Here is a 23,800-nt window from a genome sequence, read left to right as displayed (position 1 = left end):
TATGGTGTGGTAATGGGAGGATGTCAATGGGGTGACACCATGAGTTACCCCACCAGGTGACGCCAACCCTAGTGACGCCACTGGTATAGTGATGATAACATTAGTAAGGATGACAATGGTTTGAGTTGTGGGTATCATGTTACAGTAGGATTTCTAATGGAACAAAAATTGATCCGAAACACACTGCAGAAACAATCCAGTTTGATTCCACTTTAACTGCCCTGGCTCAGTGCAAGGGAATCCTGGGAACTGTAGATTATTGTGGCCCCAGAGCTCTCTGATAGAGAAGGCTAAATGTCTCACAAAGCTGCAGTTCCCAGAGTTCGCTAGCATTCAGCCAGGGCTGCAGTGTGTTTTGGACCAATGAATCCTCTGGGATCATGCCATGCAATGTTCAATGTGTTTGGGTTTTAGAAGCAGAGCATATAGCACACATTTGAATCTCTGTGGGTTGACTATGTAGCCCTTCCTCTTCTCCATCTGTATGGTGCACCGCACCTGATATTCGTTGTTGATCTCCTGTCCATGTACTAACCAGGGCTGGCCCTACTTAGCTTCCAAGATCAGAGAGGATCTGCAACCTTTCAGGTATTTTGTTGTTGTGTATGCCTCCACATTATTTTTTACTTACGGCAACACTCAGGATTCAGGCCGGGATAATAAGAGAGCCAGTGTGGCATAATGGTTTGAGCACTGGACTATGGTTCAGGAGAACAGGGTTCAAATCCCAGTCAAACATGGAAACCCACTGGATGGATCTTTGGCAAGTCACATTCTCTCAGCCTCAGAAGAAGGCAATGGCAAACCCCCATGGAAGAAACTTGCCAAGGAAACCCTTTGATAGATTCACCTTAAGGTCGCCATAAGTCCAAAATGACTTGAAGACACACAACAACAGCAGCAAAACAAGAGAGCCAGTGTGGGTAGTGGTTTGAGCACTAGACTAGGAGACTAGGAGACTAGGAGACCAGGGTTCAAATCCTGGCTAACGCATGTAATCCCACTGGATGACTGTAAGTCACACTCTCTCAGCCTCAGAGAAAGGCAATGGCAACTCCTCTCTGAAGAAATGTACCAAGAAAACCCGATGATAACTTTGCCTTAGCATAGCTGGAAATGGGGAACGACTTCAAGGCACACAACAACAATAAGAGGCAGAGAAGGCTAAAGACCTTGTCAAACTACAAATCCCAGGCAGTGGTGTCAAACTGCATTATTTCCACAGTGTAGATCAGTGGTCCCCAAACTATGCCCTTTAAGAGCTTTTGGACTTCATCTCCCAGAAGCCTCAGCCATGTTGGCCAATAGTCTGGGATTCTGGGAGCTGAAGTCCAAAATCCCTTAAAGGGCAGAGTTTGGGGACCACTGCTGTAGATGCGCCCTAAATTCTATCTTTAACCTGACAATTCCCATGTTCTTCTCCTTCCTTCCAGGGGCGCTGGGTGACCAGGGGTCCTCGCCACAAAAGAGGACAAGGCACCGCAAAATGTAGGACATTCAAGAAAAAAACGGAGGAGATGACCAAATCAAAGCTCCAAACACTTAACAGAAAGATAAATTCGTGCTTCTGAGCCTGGGTCAAAATGGAGGACATGACACAATAAAAGCTGAGAAGACTCTTATGATCCTCTTGGGATGGAGGTTATGGTGGTGGCTTTCTCTTCGGAGGGGATGATGATGGCTCACCTTTTTGATGTTGGACTTGGAGGCGGGATGGAAGTCCTTTTTGCACATGAAGTTGGCGAAGGACTTCCCCATGATGGCAGAGGAGCGGCCCTAGGCTCCTTCTATCTTCAGGGAACGGCCCAGAGGGAGACCCCCTCCTCCTCCTCGCCTCGGCCGAGGCTTCCGTCGGGACGAGGCGCCTAGGCCTCAGACTCCCTCAGGGATGCGGCCTGGTCCTTCCGGGGCGGAGGAGGCGGAGGCGGCGGCGGCGTGGTTTCCTGAGAAGGCAGGCCGCCGAGGGACGCCCTCCGACGCGGAGACGGAGGAAAGGAGCCTGGAGGCGGTGCGGCCCTCGGAGAGAAAGTAAGTAGTAGCAGCAGGGACTGAGGACGAGGGGGAAGGCCTCCCGCCTCCTACTGCGTGGCTTTGGGCTGCATTTTCATGGGATCATAGAAATAATGACGTTAACTGTGCGCTCGTCCCTCCATAGTTGCGGCTTTGATGATTCACGGATTAGATAAACATGTTCTCTCTAGGAATCTCTAGGTCCTCCAGAGCAACTCTATGGTCAACTGTAACCAAAACTCACATTGAAGGACCTGGAGATTCCTAGAGAGAACACTCCACTAGGGCCTTGTCGCCCCTCCAGCGCAATTCATGGCAATGTCTGGCGATATTAACCACAGAGTTGCCCTGGAGGACCTGGAGATTCCTAGAGAGAAACACCCACTAGGCCTTTGTAGCCCCTCCAGCACAATCTATAGTCAATGTCTGGCAGATGTTACCACCAGAGTTGCCCCGGAGGACCTAGAGATTCCTAGAGAGAAACACTCCACTAGGCCTTTGTAGCCCCTCCAGCACAATTCTGTGTCAATGTCTGCAGATGTTAACCACAGGTTGCCCTGAGGGACCTAGAGATCCTAGAGAGAAACACTCCACTAGGCCTTTGTAGCCCCTCCAGCGCAATTCTATGGCCAATGTCTGGCAGATGTTGACCACAGAGTTGCCCAGAAGACCTGGAGATTCCTAGAGAGAACACTCCACTGGCCTTTGTAGCCCCTCCAGCACAATTTCTGTCAATGTCTGGCAAGATTGTAACCACAGTTGCCCCGGAGGACCTAGAGATTCCTAGAGAGACACTCCACTGGCCTTTGTAGCCCCTCCAGCACAATTCTGTAGTCAATGTCTGGCAGATGTTAACCACGAGTTGCCCTGGAGGACCTAAGATCCCTAGAGAGAACACTCCACTAGGCCTTTGTAGCCCCTCCAGCGCAATTTATGGCAATGTCTGGCAGATGTTGACCACGAGTTGCCCCAGAAGGACCTGAGATTCCTAGAGAGAACACTCCACTAGGCCTTTGTAGCCCTCCAGCACATTCTATAGTCAATGTCTGGAGTGTTAACCACAGAGTTGCCCTGAGGACCTAGAGATCCCTAGAGAAGAACACTCCACTAGGCCTTTGTAGCCCCTCAGCGCAATCTATGGCAATGTCTGGCAGATGTTGACCACAGGTTGCCCCAGGAAGACCTGGAGATCCTAGAGAGAACACTCCACTGGCCTTTGTAGCCCCTCCAGCACAATTCTATAGTCAATGTCTGGCAGATGTAACCACAGAGTTGCCCCGGAGACCTAGAGATTCCTAGAGAGACACTCCACTAGGCCTTTGTAGCCTCCAGCACAATTCTGTAGTCATGTCTGGCAGATGTTAACACAAAGTTGCCCCGAGGACCTGGAGATTCCTAGAGAGAACACTCCACTAGGCCTTTGTAGCCCCTCCAGCGCAGTTCTGTGGTCAATGTCTGGCAGATGTTGACCACAGAGTTGCCCTGGAGGACCTGGAGATTCCTAGAGAGGTGTCCTCTCAGGTAATAACAAGGTGTTTTTGTTATCTGCGTTTTTTCCACATTCGCGGGGGTCTTGAGCCCCTAACCCCAGCGAATGTGGAGGGATGAGTGTACTTCACTTTAGTCATTGTTAGGTTGTGATCATTATGTCAATTTGTCTTAAGGAAGGAGGAAGGGGTAGTGGGGTTTATGTTATTGTATTATATGGTTTTTACTGATACAAGCTGCCTCAGTGTTGAAGGGGAGGGATAGAATGATGATGATGATGATGATGATGATGATGATGATGATGATGACTGTACACCACTTTTTTGTGCCCCTCCAAGTCCTTTCAGGCTTATGGGTCACCCTGAGGGGAACCTGCCCAGGGTTTTCTTGGCAAGGTTTCCACAGAACAGAAGGGTGTTGTTTTGTGTTTTTAATCCTTCATTATCAAGGATACAATTCAAAGATATAGCCATGTTAGTCTGTAGAATCAGTACATAGAGAGGTCTTGTAGCCCTTTGAGACTCACTGGAAGAAAGAAGTTGACAGCAGAAGCTTTTGCAGAGTTCAGTCTACTTCTTCAGTGTTGTTGTTGTTGTTGTTGTTGTTGTTGTTGTTGTGTGCCTTGCTTCAAGTCGTTTCTGGGTTTACAGCCACCCTAAGGCTTCATCAGGGGGTTTTCTTGGCAAGGTTTCTAAAGAAGGGGTTTGCCATGGTCGTTCCCTGAGGCTGAGAGAGTGTGACGTGCCCAAGGTCACCAAGTGGAGGAATGTGTCTGTCTATTGGGACATACTGGAACAAATGACAGGACTTGCCCATAGTGAAGCCATACCTGTACACAGAGATTCACTAGAGAATACTTGCCCATAGGGAAGGATTGTAGATGTTTTCTATGTTTTCCTATGGGCAAGTAATGCCCAATGTTTCTCTATGGGCAAGAATTCCCCAATAATTCCCTATGGGCAAGTATTCACCATGGGCAAGTATTCCTCAATGATTCTCTATGGGCAAGCATGGTTTCCCTAAGAGTAAGCACTGTAATTTGTCTTCTATCTATCTATCTTCAAGTCGTTTCCAGCTTATGGAGATTCTAAGGATGAACCTGTTTTCATGGCAGGATTTGTACAGAGAAGGGTTTACCTTTGTGTTCCTCAGAGGTTGAGAGAATGTGACTTGCCCAAGATTACCCTGTGTGTATGCGTCTATCTATCTATCTATCTATCTATCTATCTATCTATCTATCGTTTTGGTTGCTGTGCCTTCAAGTTGTTTCCTACTTATGGTGACCCTATGGCGAACCTGTCATAGGGGTTTTATGGCAGGATTTGTTCAGACAGATTTTCCATTGCCTTCCCCTGAGGCTGAGAGCATGACACTTGCCCAGGGGCACCCTGATGTGTGTGTGTCTGTCTATCTATCTGTTGTTGTTGTTGTTGTTGTTGTTGTTGTTGTTGTTGTGTCCCTTCAAATTGTTTCCAATTTATGGCGACGCTAAAGTGAACCTATCATGGGGGTTTTCTTGGCAAGATAATGTTCAGAGGAGGGTTGCCATTAGCTTCCCCTGAGGCTGAGAGAGTATGACTTGCCCAGGATAACCCTGTGTGTCTGTCTTATCTGTCTGTCGTTGTTGTGTGCCTCCCAAGACATTTCTGATTTATGGCGACCGTAAGGCAAGCTTGACATGAGGTTTTCCTGACAAGGTTCAATAGAGGGGGTTTGCCACTGCCATCCTCAGAGGCTGAGAGGACGTGACCTGCCTAGTGTCACCCGGTGTGTGCACACGTGTGTGTATCTGGCTATAGTTGTTGTTGTGTGCAAGTTGTTTCTGACTTACGGGAACACAAAAAACAAACAAACAGCTTCATTTATATACCGCATCATACTGAACTAACAGTGTCTAAGCGGGTTTGCAACTGTAAGCTAAGGTGAACATATCAAGAGGAAGTTTCTGTGGGGGGGGGGAGTGCCATTGCCTTCCCCTGAGGCTGAGAGCATGTGACTTGTCCAGGGTCTCCCAAGGGGTTTCATGGCCAAGCTGGGAATTTAACCCTGGTCTTTAGTCATAGTCCAACGCTCAAACCTCCACACCATTCTGGCTATTCCATACCTTCCAATATTTCACAGATTACCCTGGGGTGCATCTGCACTGTAGAAATAATGCCGTTTGACACCACTTTAACAGCCATGGCTCAATAGTACAGAATCCTGCTATTTGTAGTTTTGTGAGTCACCAGCATTCTTGGGCAGAGAAGGCTTGCCTTTCTCAAACTACAAATGCCTAGATTCCATAATCTGTCAAAATGCAAATCCCAGAATTCCATAGGAGTGGTGTCAAACTACATTAGAGAGCCAGCGTGCATAGTGGTTTGACTGTTGAACTCAGTGGTGTCACTAAGGGGATACAGGGGTGCGAATCCCGGTGGGGAAATACACTAGGATGGACTGGCATGGCTACTGGGTGAGCAAGAAAGGATGCTCTCCCACTTACCCATCAGTGGCAATAGACCCTGAACTGACCCTCCAAGGCCCACAACGCTGCACCTCTCAGACCCTGGACACTGGGGTTTGAATCCTGGTTCAGCCATGAAACCCACTGGGTGACCTTGGGGAAGTCACATTCTCTCAGCCTTAGATGAACTACTTCTGAGGGTATTAAAAGAACTGGCAAATGTAATCTCAGAGCCATTGGCAATTGAGAACTCCTGGAGAACAAGAGAAGCCCCAGCAGATTGGGGGAGGGGAAATGTTGTCCCCATCTTCAAAAAGGGAAAAAAAGAGGACCCTAAAATTTATCATCCAGTTAGTCCGACACCACTACCAAGAAAAATTCTAGAGCAGATCATTAAACTGGTAGTCTGTGAACATTTAGAAGGGAATACCATAATCACAAAACGTCAACATGGGTTTCTGAAAAACAAGTCATGTCAGACTAATCAGATCTCTTGTTTGATAAAAGTATCAGCTTGGTAGATGAAGGGAACACTCTGGATATTGCATATCTTGATTTCAGTAAGGCTGACCAAACTCAAAGGATGCTCAGCAATGGCTTCTCTTCATCTTGGAGAAAAGTGACCAGTGGGGTGCCACACGGATCTGTCCTAGGCCCAGTGCTATTCAACATCTTTACCAATGACTTAGATGAAAGAATAGAGAGCATGATTATCAAATTTGCAGATGACACCAAATTAGGAGGAATAGCTAACACTCCAGAGGATTCAGAAATTCAGAATGACCTGAATAGATTAGAAAGCTGGGCCAAAGCTAACAAAATGAATTTCAACACAGAGAAATGTAAGGTACTGCACTTAAGGCAAAAATAAATAAATAAAAATGAAATGCACAGATATAGGATGGGGGACACCTGGCTTAAGGAGTCTATGTGTGAAAGGGATCTAGGAGTCCTAGTAGACCACAAGTTGAACATAAGTCAACAGTGCAATGTGGCAGCTAAAAAGGCCAATGCGATTCTAGGCTGCATCAATAGAAGCATAGTGTCTAGATCAAGGGAAGTAATAGTGCCACTCTGTTCTGCTTTGGTCAGGCTCACCTGGAATACTATGTCCAGTTCTGGGCACCACAATTTAAAAAGGATGTTGAGAAACTGGAGTGTGTCCAAAGAAGGACGACTAAAATGGTGAAGGGTCTGGAAACCATGTCCTATGAGGAACAACTTAGGGAGCTGTGGATGTTTAGCCTGGAGAAGAGAAGGTTAAGAAGTGATATGATAGCCCTGTTTAAATATTTGAAGGGATGTCATATTGAGGAGGGAACAAGTTTGTTTTCTGCTACTGCAGAGAACAGGACACGGGATAGTAGATGCAAGCTACAGGAAAAGAGATTCCACCTTAAACATTAGGAGGAACATCCCGACAGTGGGAGCTGTTTGACAGTGGAACATACTCCCTTGGAGAGTGGTGAAATCTCCTTCCTTAAAGGTCTTTAAACAGAGGCTGGATGGCCATCTGTTGGAGGTGCTCTGAGTTCCTGCATGGTAGGGGTTGGACTGGATGGCCTTTGTGGTCTCTCCTAACTCTATGATTTTGTGATTTATATAATAGTACATACAAGTTTCTCTCTGACACACCTATGGTACATGTGGCATTGTTGTTGTTGTTGTTGTTGTTGTTGTTGTTGCTGTGTGCTTTCAAGTGATTTCCAGCTTATGGTGACCCTAAGGCAAGCCTATCACAGGGTTTTCTTCACACAAGTTTCTTCAAAATTTCTATCTTTCATAAAATTTCTTTCCTGACAGAAATTATGATTCTTTATCATTGTGCCATATCCACAGAGTGGTAGCTGTTTGTTTTATTACATTATTTTCCAGGATGGCTTTCAGGAGTGTTGAACCTTTGTCCTGTGATACTTTTGTGGCTCTGCCTCCTGCCACACATGGCAATAGGATCATCTTTGGTAAGAACTCAGACAGACCATCTGATGAAGTCCAAGAGATTGTGTACTTCCCTGCTGCAACTCATAGTCCTGTAGAAAAAGTAGAGGTAAGAACAAAGTCCAGTGTCTAGGAAGACCATAAAACCATGTTAGGATGTTTTCTCTGTATAGGGTGAAGTAGTAAGACAAATATTTTTCTTCCCAAGTAAAATTACATGCTGATACGCCAGTTAAATTTTGACTGGATTTGGAAGTCAGTTATGAATGACAAGCTACAAATAAATGGGCTGTTGACAACATAGGAAGGTGCCTTATATCATTAGAGCTTTGGTTGATCTAGCTCAGTCTATCTGCAATGAACAGCAATAGTATGACTATTTATAGTAGAAGGGATATTAAACATAAGAAAGAAAAACCAAGGAGAGAAAAAGATTCAGATGAATAAGCAATGCAGTCTTAAGACTGTTATTGGTATGTTTTGGTATCAGTACCCATATCATAATTTAGAAAACTTCACGTGACTAGTGCAAAAAAGTTTGGCATATTCTAGAATTAATTTTTAAATCATAGAAACATTGGTAAAGGTTAATGGTGGAATCTGAAGGTGAGGAAGAATGAGTATTTTTAATCAGGAGATGGGGTTCTAGAAAAGCCTGGGCTGCTCACTTTACTTTTCATAATGTTATCAGCCACAATCTACATTATCTTACCTCATACAACTTTTGCATTAGTTACGTTTGGAACTACACACACTGTCTGTGACCCTGTATGAATCATCATAGCATGATTGTCTTCTGAAGTCTGTCCCACCCACCAACCTGGCCATTCAAAGTCTTATGGGTAGCGAGCAGGATCGGAGAAGCGTCTGACTATGTTCACATCATTAGCCAGATGCAAAATGATTACATCTGTGTTCCGAGGGCTGCCAAAGGTCTCAATGTTGTTGCAATCATTTTGCATCTGGCTAGGTGTACACAGCTGTTCAAGATCTCCTTTCAACAGGCACAGAGGGTTGCGGTGAAAACAGTTGGAAGTGTTTGGAAATGTGCTTGTGCAATTTTGTATCCAATACACTGGGATCTTGGTATCCACGAGGGATCTGTTCTGGACCCCCTCCCGCAGATTCCAAAAACCTTGGGACTTCAAGTCCCATGTCCCCATTGGCAGCATGTGCATGCGGCTGCAACACCGTTAGGGACAATGAGATTTCAAGTAAGCCCCTGTTGTCCCCAAACAACAGGGGCTTACGTGAAGTCCCATTGTCTCTAATGGCAGCATGGTCACATGCACACACCACCATTGGGGACAACAGAGGCTGTTCCAAATGGCCCCGTGGCCATGTGCATGCACCGCCATTGGGGACAATGGGGCTTGCCATCCACAGATGCTTAAATCCATGGATGGCAAACCCACAGATAACGAGGACGCACTGTATAAGCAATATGGAATTCAGCATGTGATTTTTTAGGCTGTTGTGATTCATGTTATGGAATTCTCTTTTTTGTAGTGTACTTACATCCAAATTGAACAAGTGCCAAAAACGTATGCAGTTATCCTGAGTCGCCCATCATGGCTGTGGGGTGCTGAGATGGGGGCCAATGAGCATGGAGTTTGCATTGGGAATGAAGCAGTGTGGGGGAAGGAAGAAGTCTGTGATGAGGAAGCACTCCTAGGCATGGATCTTGTCAGGTTTGGAAAACATTTGTTTACATGTGTTCAGTCAAATCTTATTTTACAAATGTGCAGACAGTTGGAGCTGTTGGACCTGTGTATTTATACTTCATCCCATTATTACTTAGCACTTGATAGTTTGCAGCCAAATGAGTGAACAGCTGTCTCTGACAAGTATTGTGTGTAAAGTGACAAGGAAACATCTAGCAATGTTATTTGATCTTTGATGGTGCTTTCACAGATATGGTAGTTACCAAGTGATAAAACAGATGTGTATGTCAAAGGCCTGTGCCCATAAGGCTTAGATGTCTCAGGCTCTAAAATAGTGAGTGTTATGATGCTACTAGGAAGGAAAACAAATGTGGTAAATATCCTTGGAACTGATTATTTTTCTTAGTCCAGGTATTATGAAGACCAAAAGCTATTTCCCATAAAGATCGCACTGTAATTGTTCATTACATAAACAATATAAGCAGTAAATAGAAAAATTCTGTTTAATTTTGAGAGAAATATTTTAAAAAACACACCAAACTCAGGTCTGTTCTGTAGTGCAGAAATAATGTAGTTTGACATTGCTTTAACTGCCATGGCTCAGTGTGATGGAATTCTAGATTTTGTAGTTTTGTGAGATATTTAGTCTTCCCTGTCAGATGGCTCTGCTGCCACAACAAACTACAGATCCCAGAATTCCATAGCATGGAGTCATGGCAGTTAAAGTGGTGTCAAACTGCATTATTTTTACACTGCAGATTAGATCCTACACACTTTTTTGTTTTGTTTTGTTCCAGTACTGTGTATGATCTCTCTCTGCAGTGGAAAACTAGCATCCTGCTTTGTGGTTTTTCACTTTAGACAGAGCAATGCCCCGTATTCTATATCCTTACTTATTGGTGTTGTTGTGTGCCTTAAAGTTATTCCAGACTTATGGTCTAGAATCATGGGACTTTCTTGGCAAGATCTGTTGGGCAGGGGGTGCCATTGCCTTCCTGAGACAGGGAGTGGGACTTACCCAGGGCAGTAGATCCAAAAGAAAGACCTTCCTCCTCTTTAGATTTAACTCAGGTCCATTCTCAAGCAAATTTTCACATGTAGCTTTTTCCTTCATGGAGAATCCATTACCTTGTCACCTGTATCCATTATTTTGTTTAGTTCTGGCAGTCCATTATGGGTGTATGGAAGAAGCTTCTGCTTAGCTTATCATTCGTTTTAAAAATCTGCCTTTATGAATCACTCCAGTCCATATAATAATACAGACTTTTATTTTTTGGCATGTGTACTAATGTTAGGTGTGTGGATACTAGGATGATGTTTTGTACATATGCAGGTAGTTTTTCCTCTATAAAGCCTCCCTTTGTTTCAGTAGTGATGATGAACACGAGGACATTATATACACACACACACACACACACACACACACACACACACACACAGAGTTGATAGAGTAATTTCTACCTAATTACAACAATGTTCAACTTCAGTTTTATTTTGAAGAGTTTTAGAAAATAATCTTACAGAAAGGTAACACATTTATTTGATTTTAGGCTTGGGCTTGAAAGAGCTGATACTGCAGAAAAAGCTGTCACTGTCATTGTTGAGTTGCTGGACAAATATGGCCAAGGTGGAAACTGCATGGAGAGTCATATGGCATTTACATATCATAATAGTTTTCTGATAGCAGACAGAAAAGAAGCTTGGGTATTGGAAACTTCTGGAAAACATTGGGCTGCAGAGAAAATAGAAGGTATGATTACTAATATTAACTTAGTGGATTATACACTTATAACTTGCAAATTCCCCTTGTCTTATTATGCTTGAACATATGCTGTGCTAATTAAAGTGGTATAACTGGTGCTACTGTGGCTTCATAGAAGGCAGGCCTAGTTCTGTATTTACTATTATATTTTACTAGTAATTGCTCCTACCTAATTCAGATTTAACAAACAAGATTGAACTGTTAGGCAGTCACAGTGATGATGTTGCTGCTGATGTTGTTTTGCATGAAGTTTTGCCATAGCCATTTCTTGAATTTCCCACCTTTCTCTTCCTGTTGCATCCAGAGATTTCCAACCTGGGGAGCCTACATTCCCAGGGGGATACAAGATGGAATTTCAGGAGGTGCAACAAAGAGTGGCTTGTGTCCTTGAGTGAAGAGTCACAAGTCATCCCTCATTTTTTTCTGAATAAATTAGAATCTAATTGCTCAATTTAGATTTGTGTTTTATGCATTGAATTAAAAGCTTATTTTTTAAGTTCAGTTTGTTCACCCACAGAATCATAGGTAGTTTAATTTGTGGTTTAAAAATTAGAAATTAGACTTCTTCATTTTCAAATGTGATTTTTTAAATTATTTATTTATTTATTGTGTTTCTACCCCGCTTTACAGAAATGCTCTCAGAGTGGCTTCCAAATTGTTATTTTGACAGTTCCCTACCCTCAAGCAGACAATCTAAAAAAGACAGAGACAGATGAAGGGCCCTCCCTCCATTCCAACAGTCAGACATGAAATGGTGACTTCAGTGCTGAGATTCACTGGTAGTCTCTGGAGACCTCAGCGCTACTCTTAGCTTTTTGTGTCTAGGGACATAGCCATGTGTTTTTGCAATTCATTACCACGGAGTAAAGAATGGCCATGCAGGTAGGCTTCAGAGGCTTTTCATTAAATAGTGTGTGTGTATATGTATATATGGCTCAACCATGCACTATGCTGAGCCATACAGGACTACAATTATTGTTGGACTGCATGTCCCAGCTGCCCTAGCCAATATAGTGGTGATGAATGCAGGACGTTGTAGTTCAACAACATCTAAAGGGCCACATAATTCCTACCCTGGTTTATGATAACCATAATTTGCCTAATGTGAATTATTGTTAGGACTGGTATGTAGAGAGATCTTCTCTCAAACGTGCTACAAGATCTTGTAGCAACTTTGAAACAAGATCTCTCTACGTACTGATTCAACAGACTATATCTTTGAATTCTGTTATTATGACTGTGATTATCATAAGTATTTATGTTTTTAATAGTGATTTTCAACAATTTTATGTCATTAGTTTGATCATGTTGATTGGTTTTTGCTTTCCAGATGGAAAGGAAGGATATAAAATAATCAGGGAAAATCAGTGACAAATAGATCCAAGCTGGACTTGTAACTTTCTGAAATCTGTTGCTGTAATCCATGAATTTAACTCTAAACATTTCTTAAAGGTTTTGTGCAGCAGATTGAAAGAAATGTAATTAAGAGATTTGTTTTAACCTTTGACTTGTTTCTACATTTTTAAACAGAAGGAGTAAGGAATATTTCCAACCAGCTTTCAATAACAACCAAAATTGATCATGAGCATCCAGAAGTCAGGAATTATGCAACAAGCAAAGGCTGGTGGGATGGCAAAAGAGAATTTGATTTTGCTGCCACATACTCATATGTAAACACTGCCAGAATGACTACTGCAAGAGGCAGATACTGTGAAGGCTATAAACTTCTGAAGAAATATGAAGGTACCTTTATTAAATCATGAAGGACTTTACATTTGTATGTTTAAATAATTAACTAAGAACTCTCTCCTTATAATAATGAAGTAGATCTTCTGGGAATGTGAATATTTTATGACTTACTATGGAGGTATTTTTTCTTTCTTTTGACTTTTAAGTCAAATTCTTACATACTTATAAGTTGTACAATGACCTTCACTTCATTTAGAACAGTTCTCCTTATAGAGCTTGCATGTTTGAGTTTAAAGTCATTTTAATTCTGTTACTTTTAAGTGATACAAGTTTCATTGGGGAGACAATGTTGGACACATAGCTCTTGATACCAAATGTAGGTGGTGCGGCCCCTCTGAGAGATCTATATCACTTGAAGAGGTACTTGTGAATCTGGGAATCAACTATGTCTCATTCGTGGATGAATTCCACACCACAATATCTCTTCAGGAAAAAGTTGGCTAGTTCAGCTAAATGTTGCCAATGTCCTGCAGGCAATGTCCCTTTGAGGCATATGAGGTGGATGTAACCATTATAGCTCCTTTTGAACTGGATGTTTTGCAGTCTATCAATTTTGCTTTAGAAAAATCTGATATTTATAAATTTAAATGCACTTTTAAATTATGTTTTTGTGACTATTCCATGTTGGTCAGCATGGTTGGATCCTGTGCGTTCCTGTTATAGCAATTCTTCAAGACTGGAAATATAAACACCATCCATCATTCAATAATCTTAAAGATCTTACTACCTATCTATGCTTGAACAGGTTCTTACAGACATCAGCTATGTTTAGATTAATTTTTGATATATCAGCTTGGATCCTATAGTGTCCAGCCATTTGTGCGATGGCTTATACTGAGGTTGGTTTGACAGTCTCCGCACTCACATAAAGATGTATGCAAACAGAAGAGAAGCCGCAGTGGTAATGAAAGGAAAAGATCACTATTTATTTATTCACTGCCCTCCCAAGATTGGCCCTGGATCAGCATTTGTCTCCCCTTTTTGTTTCCTTATCATTATGAGCAGATTTTTGTGGCCAGCATTTTATCCCAGTGCTTGCTACCTAGCTATTTACAGCAATACTAAGATCAAATAAGAATAGTGAATACTGATATCTGCCCTCAAAGTCAAGTGTCTAATGTTCATTTTTTGGAGTAGAGATCTCTCTTCTGTATTTTTCCTCAAGCCTTACATACTAACTGAATTACTGTAGTTTAATTCTTATTTCCCAATAGTTTCTGTTTACCTCTCATGAAACTTTGAGTGCCTTGGCCTTAGTAAAAAGGCATAGCAATATAGACTATGTAAAAAGAACTACACTATCTTTTGAACACTTCCAACATCTGATTCTTACAACACCCATTAACTCAGTATTATTTTCTTACAACATGGATATGAAAATTGCATGTAAAATCACATACACATTGGGGGGGAAATTAAACCTAAATAAAATTGCACCCCAGTGTTTCAGTATTCATTCTGCTGAGCCCTGTCACCCCCAATTGCAGCAGCTATTCTGTACTTCCTAGTGGATTACTTACAGCTATAATACCCTTGTGATCATGCAAATCCTACACTCATTTGGGGAATTGTAGGTTCTGAATACTGAACATTTTTAATACCTGTGTAATGCAGTGGCCTTGTAGAGGTTCTATCAGTGACTACATTCTAAATCCCCATTTTTCAGATACTTACCTCACTTGTTTTTAAGTCACACCAGGTGTTCAAGTTATCAGTCTGATGCAGTTTAAGCCTTTTCTCCCATACCTTGAGAAAAATCATTATTGTAATACACTAGTCTCTGGTTTTACTTTTGGTTGTTTAAAAAGAAATCTTCTAAAATTGATTTGGAGGATTTGTTTTTAATATTAAGATTGTTATTCACAAAAGGTCATGGAGCATTAGAAATTTACAGGAAAAAAGTTGAAAATCTAAATTGGAAAACTAAATCTTTCTTTTAAAAGAAAGTGAAGGTTGCATTCATACAAATTAAAGGCCTGTAGCCAAGATTTGGCTGGCTATTTCAAAATCATATGTATTCTCTAACTTTTCTTCACTCTGCGGCTCTTAGTGATGTGCAGCCTTTTCCCTCTGCCCATTCTTTGCCTCATTCACAGAGTTCGAAAGGAACATGTTAAAAGCAATCTACCAACATGGGGTATAAGAAGGGCACATTTGTGCTCTTTTGAAAAATAATATAACAGCTGTCAACATTGTTGTGTTTTGGTGATACAAATAACTTATTTCCAAAATTCTGGATTTGGGAGGATCATTGTGGGAGAGACTTGGTCAGTTTCCTCTTTTTTAGGATTTAAAAAAATTAAACAAGTAAATAAACAAAATTGCACGATGCACATGAAGTGGTGGGCAATAAATAATACATTTTTTAAGGAACACTAACATATTAACTACTAAAGTAACACTGCAAGTTCTGTTCATTCTCTTGGAGCACTCTCTTTGTCAACATTGCTTTCCTGGCTTTTTGATCCTTATCCTAGATTCACTCCTATTTGTCATGGTTGTCCTCTTCCATTGAACGTGCAGCTTTGGGAAGGATGCACATAGAGTGGTGACAGAGGGATATCTGCTTAGCCAGCCCAGTTGCCCCCACATTTTATATCCTTATCCTACATTCTTTTACTCATAGCAGCTTACACATGAACTGCCACTGTCTACTATAGCAGCTGATGGCAGTTCTGCTATCGAAGCTTCATTGAGGTGTCACTCCTACAAGTTCCTTTAATGTAAAGGTAGTACAGTGTAGATAATTGCCAGCTAAAAGATTTCTTTCTACTTAATGAGTTTGATAGTAACAGTAAATAACCTGGCTCAGTATGGGTCTCTTCCCTCCACCACCTTGCCTTAGACAAGATGATTATCTGTAGTGAACCCACTCCCAACTGAAGGGAAGGAATGGAAACACTCTTTAGCAATATCAGTGTTTTGGTTGAGTACTTTTTCATACTTCTAAGAGTCTCTCTCTCTAAAACGTTTTGTATCTGATTTTTTTGTTTAAAATATATTGCTTTGGATTTATGCTCCTAATACATTATTCTTTGTTAACTTCATTGGGTTAACTACAATTTGATTTTGTTAGTTTTATATTTTCACAATATTTTCTGTACTGTTTCACAATGATAGCTTATCATAGAATCATAGAGTTGGAAGAGACCACAAGGACCATCCAGTCCAACCCCCTGCCATGCAGGGAATCTCAATCAAAGCATCCCCATTGACAGATGGCCATCCAGCCTCTGTTTAAAGACCTCTAAGGAAGGAGACTCCACTACACTCCAAGGGAGTGTGTTCCACTGTCGAACAGCCCTTACTGTCAGGACATTCAGCTGGAATCTCTTTTCCTGCAGTTTCAATCCATTGTTCTGTGTTCTAGTCTCTGGAGCAGCAGAAAACAAGCTTGCTTCCTCCTCAATATGACATCCCTTCAAGTATTTAAACAGGGCTATCTTATCAACCTTCTTTTCTCCAGACTAAACATACCCAGCTCCCTAAGGCATTCCTCATAGGGTATGGTTTCAAGACCTTCACCATTTTAGTCACCCTCCTTTGTTTCTCCACATCCTTTTTGAATTGTGGTGCCCAGAACTGGACACAGTATTTCAGGTGGGGCCTGACCAAAGCAGAATAGAGTGGCACTATTACTTCTCTTGATCTAGACACTATGCTTCTATTGATACAGCCTAAAATTGTTTTGGCCTTTTTAGCTGCCTCATTGCACTGTTGACTCATGTTCAACTTGTAGTCTACATGGACTCCCAGATCCCTTTTGCACATAGTCTCGTTCAGTTGTCCCCCATCCTATATCTATGCATTTCATTTTTTCCACCCTAAGTGCAGTACCGTACATTTCTCCATATTGAATTTCATTTTGTGAGCTTTGGCCCAGATTTCTAGTCTATTCAGATTTCCAGTTCAGCAACACCAGAGGACCACATTTTGCCCATCCCTGTTTTCATGCTCTACTTGTGCACCCAGCTGAGTGAAAATCTTTGGAAAAAATCCTGGACAGATAAACCCTGTGTATTATCCAAAAGGGATAACTTACATAGAAAAGTAGAGTTTGTCCTCGTAACAAGTCTAGATTTCCCTGAAGAAAACCTTGTAAAGTTTGAAACTTGTTTCAGTAATCTTTTTCTTTGAAAAAATTGATGTTTCATATTTAAACACTACTTTTTAGTACCTTTGCAGAAGGTAAAGGAAAAGCTGTGTTCTATTTTCTGCCATTCCTGTTGTAGTTATCACTTTGTTCAGAGCAAATTTGTAAATGGGTTTTGAACAGGTGCTGTTGATGTGATTTTAATGTATGTATGTACAGTTTAATTGAAAACTTTTATACAAAAATGCATGCTGTTTTCTGTTCCATAGGCAAAATAACAGCTGAGATCATGATGACAATCCTTCGGGATAAGGAGAGTGGCATTAATATGGAAGGTAGCTTTATGACTACTGGAAGCATGGTTTCTATACTCCCACAAGAGCCAAACCTTCCTTGCATACATTTTTTCACTGGAACTCCAGACCCTGACAGGTAATACAAATAAAATGTCATAAAACAAAATTCTAGCAGAGTATCTTTTCTTTATACATTTTATTACTTTAGCAATTTTTAATAAAACAGCTTCAGACTTTAAGAAAGTCCAGAGATAAGTCATAATGGGAGAATTTTCTCTCTCATACAAAATGGGGGATCAGTACCAGTCATAAAAAAATCAGAGAAGAAAAAACACAACTACACAATAGATATGGTTCCCAACACTTTCAAAGGGAACACTCAAGAAAATGTTTAATGCTTTAGCAGTTCTTATCAACAAGTATTAAACTTTAACTTACTAATAATTTCTTAGAAAGGCACTATCCAGTTTGTTGCGCAAGTGACTTTTGTTGTTGTTATAACAATTTATTCTACTAATGGTTCAGTCCTCTCTGGTTTAAGACAACAGGCTTGAAGAATTAGTCTACCTTGGGACTGATGCTGAATAAACATACAGGACTAAATCCAACATTGTGTTGGTGGGTACGATGGACATTTCTTGTCCTGCACTCTGAGCTAAAGATGCCCATGTCCATAGGAACATTTTGGGGTGTGGCATTAACAATATTTAAATACCCAGAGCCAGAAGATGCATGTTCACATGAAGTGAATGCTTCTGGGTAGTGCTCAGCTGTCCTCCCTATTTGCAAAACACGGAACCAACACAAATGCTGTAGTTTTGGTGGAACAGTTTTTGTTCCAGATCTCTCTTGCTTTTTTAAAAAATATATACTTGGCATGGGGCTGAAATTCAAGGACATAGTTTATAACACTTCTGGTGGCAATGCTGTAACATGTCTCCTTTGTAGACCCAATATGAGTTCTGTCACAGAACATGACTCTGATGAGCTAAAATGTCCGTCTGCCTGGATAAAGATTAAAAAGCAGGTGCAAGTAACATGTGCATGTTTGGTAATTTTGATTTTATATTATGATTCCTTTTGCACTCTAGGTCTGTTTTTAAACCTTTTACATTTGTGCCAAATATTACGCAGCTGCAAAAAACTAGTTCTCCAGTATTTGGTCTTGAAGATCCAGTTAGAAAGCAGCCAAGGTTTCAAACTAAGCCAGACAGAAGGCATGAACTTTACAAAAGACATGAAACTGCAGCTCTCATAATGGAATCCTCTAAGGTATGTTGATAGAAGTCAAATCTGTATATTATGAAGTGTGTTAACTTTAAGATAAAATTCAAGAAGGATTTTTGCAAGTTACTCTGCCTGAAGAAGGATGATGTGATTTAATAGTTCAGTTTGTGGATGAGAGACTTCTCTAGCATATAAGCTTTCAAGTCACTCACAGCCACCTTTTGAAAGGTCAAGAGGATACAGTGTTTAATAAGCTCTGGCAAAGCCAGTTAACTCTTAAGTACCATTTCAAACTGGATGTGGTACATGCATCTGTTACTGTTACTGGCTTTGCATTAAACAAACTGCCATCCAGTAGTATATTTAGTACTGCTGGTGCCATTTAATAATATTACATGGGCATATAGTTACGTGCCTAGCATGACACTTCTCCCGCTATTATCATCCAAGAGAAGAGGAGGATAAATTATAAAAGGAAGTGCCATTTTTGTACAGCACAAACAGGGGACTTTACAACCACAAGATCTACAACTGCAATGTGTACAGCTTTAGAGAACATAAGGCAGATGCATTGGGGAATAAAGTTATCAACAGTGCTACAAGCCATGATGGCAGTATATCAGAGGCTGCATGAAAGGCATCAGTTGCCTATCAGTTGTTGGGGAACATGAGGATGTTATTACCCTTATTGTTGTGATTATGGGCAGCCTATTAGCATCTGGTTAGCCACTGTGGGAACAGAGTGCTCTAGTAGACAGGCCTCCAAGTCAGCAAGGATATTTTTATGTTATTTGGAAGCCATGCAAACTGTAAATTTGCAGTTAATCTGTTGATGGCAGCAGCTGAATGATGGAATAATGAACATTTTGGTTAAAAGCACCGACACATAGGAAAGGCAGGCAGATCACTGACTTGCTCAGGCCCTAACAGCTTCTTGTATCCTCCTGGAGACAGCAGTTTCTATGGGACTGTGCACCACAAGATTTTATCCTCAGCCCATATAGTAATGAAGATTTGGGGTGACTGTCAGCTCTGAACCTGAACTCTTTTATCACTATATAAGATAGTAGTAAAGGTGTTATCCACAAATCCTGCAGAACACCCACCATAAGGTTGCCTTTTAAGCTGATCTGAGTCCTGAACAAGAGTATTCTGGTTGAAGGACACACTGCAACATTTTGGTATATAGCTCCACCTTTATGGAATCTGCATCCCAGATGTTAATGGATAGATACAATTTTTAAGATGTTAATCTTATGTGCAAGTGTTATCTTAATTTTATTTTAAAATGTGTTTTATGTAGGAGAAGGGTGAAATCATGATGAAACAGATCCGAAAGTTGGAAAAAGAGAAGATTAATCAAATGGAGACTGTTCTACAAAATGGATTTCTTGATGTTGATCAAGCAGTTAATCTTTTTTCTAATTGCACAGAAGATGAAATGTGTGCATATACTTAAGGAACATTTGCAATTATTTAGTGTTCTCACACAGTTCCCAAAGCATTTTTGTTCTTTGCACATTTGCTAGTTTGGCCAGTTTGCATTTACTGTAATCAGACTGGAGAAGTAGAGGATTTTGATATTAGATTTGTGGACTCTTAACCAAGCCAAGTACCAAGTATAAAATATGTGTAAAAATATTTTTATATAGTGTCAAATCTATGCTCGTTTCTTTACTCCACTGAACTCACTGAGGCTAATTTTTGAGTAGATAGGGTAAGTCTGCTGATGACAGAGACTTTCATTCTGTAAATTTTGCAATTGAAGCCAAATTCTATACAAGGTTAAGAATATCACATCATGTGATCTTTAACATATCTAATAAATGTGTGAATGAAGTAACATTATAGATTGAAAACACTACACACACAAAAAAACCCCCAAGAATAAAAGTTAATAATGGAACTCATGTCATACTGTAAACAAATGGATCAAAGTGGACACTTAACAGTTTACAAACCAAAGTATAAATTGCCACTGATTCTGTTACAAAAAAACAATTGCCAGAATCCTATACAACCATTGCATACTACATACTATCATAAGATTGTTGTTATGTAATTTTGGTGTTATCAGCCCAACCCCACTTACCAGTAAGAAGTTGCTGGGATCAACAGGGGTCCATTCTCCTGTCAATCGAGAAGCAACTGCCTGAGATTCCAACCCTCACGTGAGCAATCTCTAGCATGAAAGGCAGAAAAAGGACACATCATAAATCCTCATGACAGACAAGGGACCTTTGTCAATCACAGTGGCTGTTTACAGTAAGTGGAGTTTAGTGGAGTTTCATAGTCCCTTGTTGTTGTGCCTTCAAGTCATTTCATACTTATGGCGACCCTAAGGCAACCCTATTGTGGGGTTTTCTTGGCAAGATATGTTCAGAAGAGATTTGCCATTGCCTTCCCTGGAGGCTGAGAGCATATGAACTGCCCAAGATCACTCAGTGTTTCATGGCTGAGCTGAGAATTGAACCCTAGTCTCCAGTCATAGTCCAACACTCAAACCACTCTGCCACACTGGCTGTCTGCATCACCCCTAAACTAGTGAATACGTATCAATTGCAAATGTGTAACTGTAGGTTCCTTATTTGCACTTGGCCAACCAGTATTTTTAGACTTATACGTGTACTGTGAAATTGCTGTAGCCTTTCTAGTTTCACTAAAGCACTTAACATTTTCTAAATATTTAAAAAGATTGGCTGGAATTCATGAAGTCAGTTATGAATGTGTACCATAAAGTTACACATTTGTGATTGGTTCATATTTATAGTTTAGGGGATATTTTCAGATTGTGAAAGTCCCCCACTTACCAGCAAGGGGAGGGATTCCTCTTCCTGATTGGGAAACAGCTGACAGTTGCACTCACACAAACAAGTTCTGGTGCAAGAGGGGATTACACCAGTGGTTTTACTGCCCATCTTACCAAAGGTAAAGGAGGAGATAGAAACAGCAGTTAGCTGCTTCCTGATCAACAGGAACAGACTCCCACTGATTGCAAAGGCTGATGCCTAGTAATCAGAGATGGAGAGGGGGGCAGGCCAAGAGTTGGTAGGTACAGATCTACAGTGGTTACATTCAACTTCCTAAGTGAATTCCAGTCATTATACAAAAAAATTATTCTATTAATTTTCCCCCCTAATGAAGATGTTATTGTGAGTTTGCTACTGGGGGTGAGGGGTGGCAGGATCCCAGCTCCCATTTTCATGGTTTGATTGTCAAGTAGTATTTTCAATCTAAAGATGCTAACTATGGTATTCTTATTAATTATATTTATATTGGAGATTAAAGTAGCACGAAGCATAATTTATCTGTAAAAGTGAAAGCAGGCAAATTAAAAATCAGTTACACTGAAAGAGTTTTGAATAAAGACAATAGAAGTGCAAAGTTGTTGTCATTTCCTATGTAGTTACACACTAATGCTACAACCCAGTAGACTGCACCTAAAGCTCATTGAAACAAAGTATTGTATTGCTTTATTTTTACCTTTGCAAAGTTGGGACTCAAGGTGAATGTTTCCTGATCGTTGCATTTCTGTTCTTGGACTGTCAGGATGGCTGCTATCGAACACTATTAATAGGTCTTTTGCATCCTTCACTGAGAAGAAGTGTGACCAAGAATAAAGGCAGAATAGCAATAAGAACCAACACAAAATATCATGAAGAAATACTTAAATTACTTTGATAGATAGTGATTAAGATTCTGTATACTTAATTTTATAGGATTTTATAGAAATTGCACTTTTATGAAGACCTTTTTGATTTTGGTTATACTATTTCTTTAGCTGCTTCTCATAATTCAGTAAAAAAAAAGCCCCAGAAATTATATTTATTAGATTAAATATAATTGCTGTAATTTATATGTAGGATATTTTGCTACTGCATGTGAATACTGGTAAAAGGTGAACAAAACGTCTCAGCCACCAGCCTCTAGTTGCAAAAAAACCAAACCCCATTTCTGTGGAGACAACAAATTGGGAATCTATATCAGCGACTTAATTTGGTAGGATTAAATAATGTTTCCTGGTTCAGACCTCACAAAACTATTTCACCAATCAGGAGCTACTCTAAGAGATGGTGATCTATTCCATCGGCAGTCAGGTGGATGATGTTTCTATCTCCTTCCCTCCAGTGAGCAATGCTGCAACAAGTAATTATAATGGGGTTCTACTTCTTTCACAGCCTTGCTTGCTGGCCAGAGGATGAAAACATCCAAACTGCACCCCAATCAACAGCTGAACAGACCAGCATCTCTTGGAACAGCTGCTGCCCTATAGATTTGGGAGGGCAGTTATGGTTGTGGCAATAACACCACGATTGTGAATATAGAGCAATTACAGATGTATAACTAAGTTACAATTCCATAACCTAGTTTTCTTTATGCCTTTATGACCTTTCATGGCAGTTGGTATTCCTTCTCCATCCAATTTATTGTACAGCCTTTAGATTGCCATTTTTATGGAAAGCGGGCATGATTGGGGGAGTGTTTTGCTATGTTCCCATAGTCAGAAGTAAAATTATAGTCAACCCTCCTTATCCATGGATTCAAGCACCCATGGCTTGAAGATAGTTGGACCTTCATACCCATGGGGGATACATTTCAGACCCGCATGGATACCAAAAAACCATGGGACCTCAAGTCCTGTTGATGGCAGCGTGACGTGTGCACACCCACCATCGTGGATGCGTAAATCTGTGGATGGCAAGCCTGCGGATAATAAGGCTCTGCCTATGTCATTGTATTTAAGGGAACTTGAATATCCACAGATTTTGGTATCTGCGGGGTTCTGGAACCAAACCATTGGCTCCAGTTCTGGTCTGACTGTTGGCAATATAGTCTAAGAATGATTGTGGAACACTATGCTATCCTAAAGCCATTTCTAACTATTCCTTTTCATGCTGAAGAGAAAATGAGGATGGCTTTAACAAACTACAGAATGATACAGTACAGAATATTTCAATAATTCATATTTGCAGCTAAGATTCCTTAAAGTACTTAAAGCAGTAAAATGGTTGCCATTATAGTATTAAGAACACTGGGATTAGTTTGTATACAAATATGCTGTTGACAGACTGCAGCATATTCCTTTGCATTGAGTAAAGTTTATCAACTTACAGTAGTACCTAAATG

The 23,800-nt window shown here is 40.8% G+C and overlaps 2 protein-coding genes across 3 annotated transcripts in view; one reads left to right on the top strand and one right to left on the bottom strand.

Annotated features, from left to right (window-relative positions):
* CIR1 (corepressor interacting with RBPJ, CIR1) overlaps window positions 1-2,162 on the bottom strand; it is a 40,498-nt gene extending 38,336 nt beyond the window's left edge. The window contains exon 1 of one of the 2 annotated variants that reach the window (XM_042444854.1): window positions 1,687-2,162. In XM_042444854.1, the coding sequence (XP_042300788.1) occupies window positions 1,687-1,758 (72 nt within the window). In that variant the 5' untranslated portion in view covers window positions 1,759-2,162. The remainder of the gene's footprint in view (window positions 1-1,686) is intronic. The other variant, XM_042444853.1, reaches the window with a different exon arrangement.
* Window positions 1,918-22,057, top strand: SCRN3 (secernin 3). Its single transcript, XM_042444855.1, has 8 exons — window positions 1,918-2,028; window positions 7,820-7,991; window positions 9,392-9,573; window positions 11,097-11,296; window positions 12,839-13,051; window positions 17,420-17,582; window positions 18,538-18,718; window positions 19,977-22,057. Exons 2-8 carry the CDS (start codon window positions 7,821-7,823, stop codon window positions 20,130-20,132), a joined length of 1,266 nt encoding a protein of 421 aa, XP_042300789.1. The 5' UTR covers window positions 1,918-2,028; window position 7,820; the 3' UTR covers window positions 20,133-22,057.
* The last annotated feature ends 1,743 nt before the right edge of the window (window positions 22,058-23,800 follow it).

Source organism: Sceloporus undulatus, chromosome 1 (genome assembly GCF_019175285.1).
Source record: "Sceloporus undulatus isolate JIND9_A2432 ecotype Alabama chromosome 1, SceUnd_v1.1, whole genome shotgun sequence".
Taxonomy (NCBI): Eukaryota; Metazoa; Chordata; class Lepidosauria; order Squamata; family Phrynosomatidae; genus Sceloporus; species Sceloporus undulatus.
Note: the sequence above shows the minus strand (reverse complement) of the source record. Positions and strands in the feature narration are given on the sequence as shown.

Coding starts and splice junctions, on each gene's coding strand:
- SCRN3 (XM_042444855.1), top strand. CDS start 7,821: ATGGCTTTCAGGAGTGTTGAACCTTTGTCCTGTGATACTTTTGTGGCT. Junction 7,992..9,391: donor GTCCTGTAGAAAAAGTAGAG/GTAAGAACAAAG, acceptor TCTTTTTTGTAG/TGTACTTACATCCAAATTGA. Junction 11,297..12,838: donor GGCTGCAGAGAAAATAGAAG/GTATGATTACTA, acceptor ATTTTTAAACAG/AAGGAGTAAGGAATATTTCC.